Consider the following 2,282-nt stretch of genomic DNA (forward strand, 5'->3'; position numbering starts at 1 on the left):
ATCTTAATAACTTCAATTTTATCTTCTGTAATATCTGGTTTAAATACAAATACATTAACAACAACAATATTAGAGAATAGTCTTAATAACTTCAATTCTATCTTCTGTAATATCTGTTTAAATACAAATACATTAACAACAACAATATTAGAGAATAGTCTTAATAACTTCAATTCTATCTTCTGTAATATCTGTTTAAATACAAATACATTAACATTTATAACAACAATATTAGAGAATAATCTTAATAACTTCAATTTTATCTTCTGTAATATCTGTTTAAATACAAATACATTAACAACAACAATATTAGAGAATAGTCTTAATAACTTCAATTTTATCTTCTGTAATATCTGTTTAAATACAAATACATTAACATTTATAACAACAATATTAGAGAATAATCTTAATAACTTCAATTTTATCTTCTGTAATATCTGTTTAAATACAAATACATTAACAACAACAATATTAGAGAATAGTCTTAATAACTTCAATTTTATCTTCTGTAATATCTGTTTAAATACAAATACATTAACAACAACAATATTAGAGAATAGTCTTAATAACTTCAATTCTATCTTCTGTAATATCTGTTTAAATACAAATACATTAACATTTATAACAACAATATTAGAGAATAATCTTAATAACTTCAATTTTATCTTCTGTAATATCTGTTTAAATACAAATACATTAACAACAACAATATTAGAGAATAGTCTTAATAACTTCAATTTTATCTTCTGTAATATCTGTTTAAATACAAATACATTAACATTTATAACAACAATATTAGAGAATAATCTTAATAACTTCAATTTTATCTTCTGTAATATCTGTTTAAATACAAATACATTAACAACAACAATATTAGAGAATAGTCTTAATAACTTCAATTTTATCTTCTGTAATATCTGTTTAAATACAAATACATTAACAACAACAATATTAGAGAATAGTCTTAATAACTTCAATTCTATCTTCTGTAATATCTGTTTAAATACAAATACATTAACATTTACAACAACAATATTAGAGAATAATCTTAATAACTTCAATTTTATCTTCTGTAATATCTGTTTAAATACAAATACATTAACAACAACAATATTAGAGAATAGTCTTAATAACTTCAATTTTATCTTCTGTAATATCTGTTTAAATACAAATACATTAACATTTATAACAACAATATTAGAGAATAATCTTAATAACTTCAATTTTATCTTCTGTAATATCTGTTTAAATACAAATACATTAACAACAACAATATTAGAGAATAGTCTTAATAACTTCAATTTTATCTTCTGTAATATCTGTTTAAATACAAATACATTAACAACAAAAATATTAGAGAATAGTCTTAATAACTTCAATTCTATCTTCTGTAATATCTGTTTAAATTACAGTGCTTTGACAAAATATTTTGAAACTTTTTTTTTACAATATAAGTACACCTTGAACAGTGATAATATTTTCAATTTTTCCAATTTTGGTAAGGTTTCATTCCTGGGTGGATGGCCGAACTGAGGGATGTGCGTGATGACATTATATTCTACATATAAATATATAGTAGGAGTATTATAATAAAACAAAATTTCTTCTACCTGTGAGCCATTTAAACCCAGCCATGGTTCCTGACCATAGGTAAACATCTCCCATAATGTGACACCAAACATCCACATATCACTAGCATGAGAAAATTGTCGAGATTTTAAACTTTCTGGAGCACACCTGAAAAAAGATATCAGTTAACTACAAATAAATTATACATAGAAACAAATTTTTTTACAAGGAAAACAACAATGAATCCTTTCTACCAGGTGGGTCGACTGGAATAATAAGGAAAGAGGACTTATTCAAAGGTACTTTCACAAGCTGAACTCACCCACAATCACTTTCTAGATTCTTTTGAATTCACTGAGTGTATTGCTTCAAATGAATTCTAACCTACCAAACCATGCATAAGTCTTGTAAGTATAGACAAGCAAAGAAACTTAACTGACAAGCAACTAAACAAGCAAGACGAAAAAAAAAATCATTTAATCAAAACGTTATTCGTGTTGTTTAGACATTTCTCATTGTTACTTTGATTAATGTAGTTTGGTTTATAATTAGTTCTTAATACTGTAAATGATATCATGAAATACTGACCAAGCAAAAGGAACTTTTTTCTGTTCTGACATAACATAATGATCAACTTGACTTGGTAATGCTCTCATTAATCCAAAATCTCCAATTTTCACCTGTAAAAATACAAATTTAAATACCTACATATA

At 24.3% G+C, this 2,282-nt stretch overlaps 1 protein-coding gene across 1 annotated transcript; it reads right to left on the reverse strand.

The window, feature by feature from the left end:
* Nucleotides 1–1,607: 1,607 nt before the first annotated feature.
* LOTGIDRAFT_71000 (hypothetical protein) lies at nucleotides 1,608–2,249 on the reverse strand (the record flags this gene model as incomplete). Its single annotated transcript, XM_009062333.1, has 2 exons — nucleotides 1,608–1,737; nucleotides 2,158–2,249. Coding segments are annotated over 2 exons (222 nt in total), but the record flags the coding sequence as incomplete, so codon positions are not given.
* Between the last annotated feature and the right edge of the window lie 33 nt (nucleotides 2,250–2,282).

The sequence above is a fragment of the Lottia gigantea genome, assembly GCF_000327385.1.
Source record: "Lottia gigantea unplaced genomic scaffold LOTGIsca_5083, whole genome shotgun sequence".
Taxonomy (NCBI): Eukaryota; Metazoa; Mollusca; class Gastropoda; family Lottiidae; genus Lottia; species Lottia gigantea.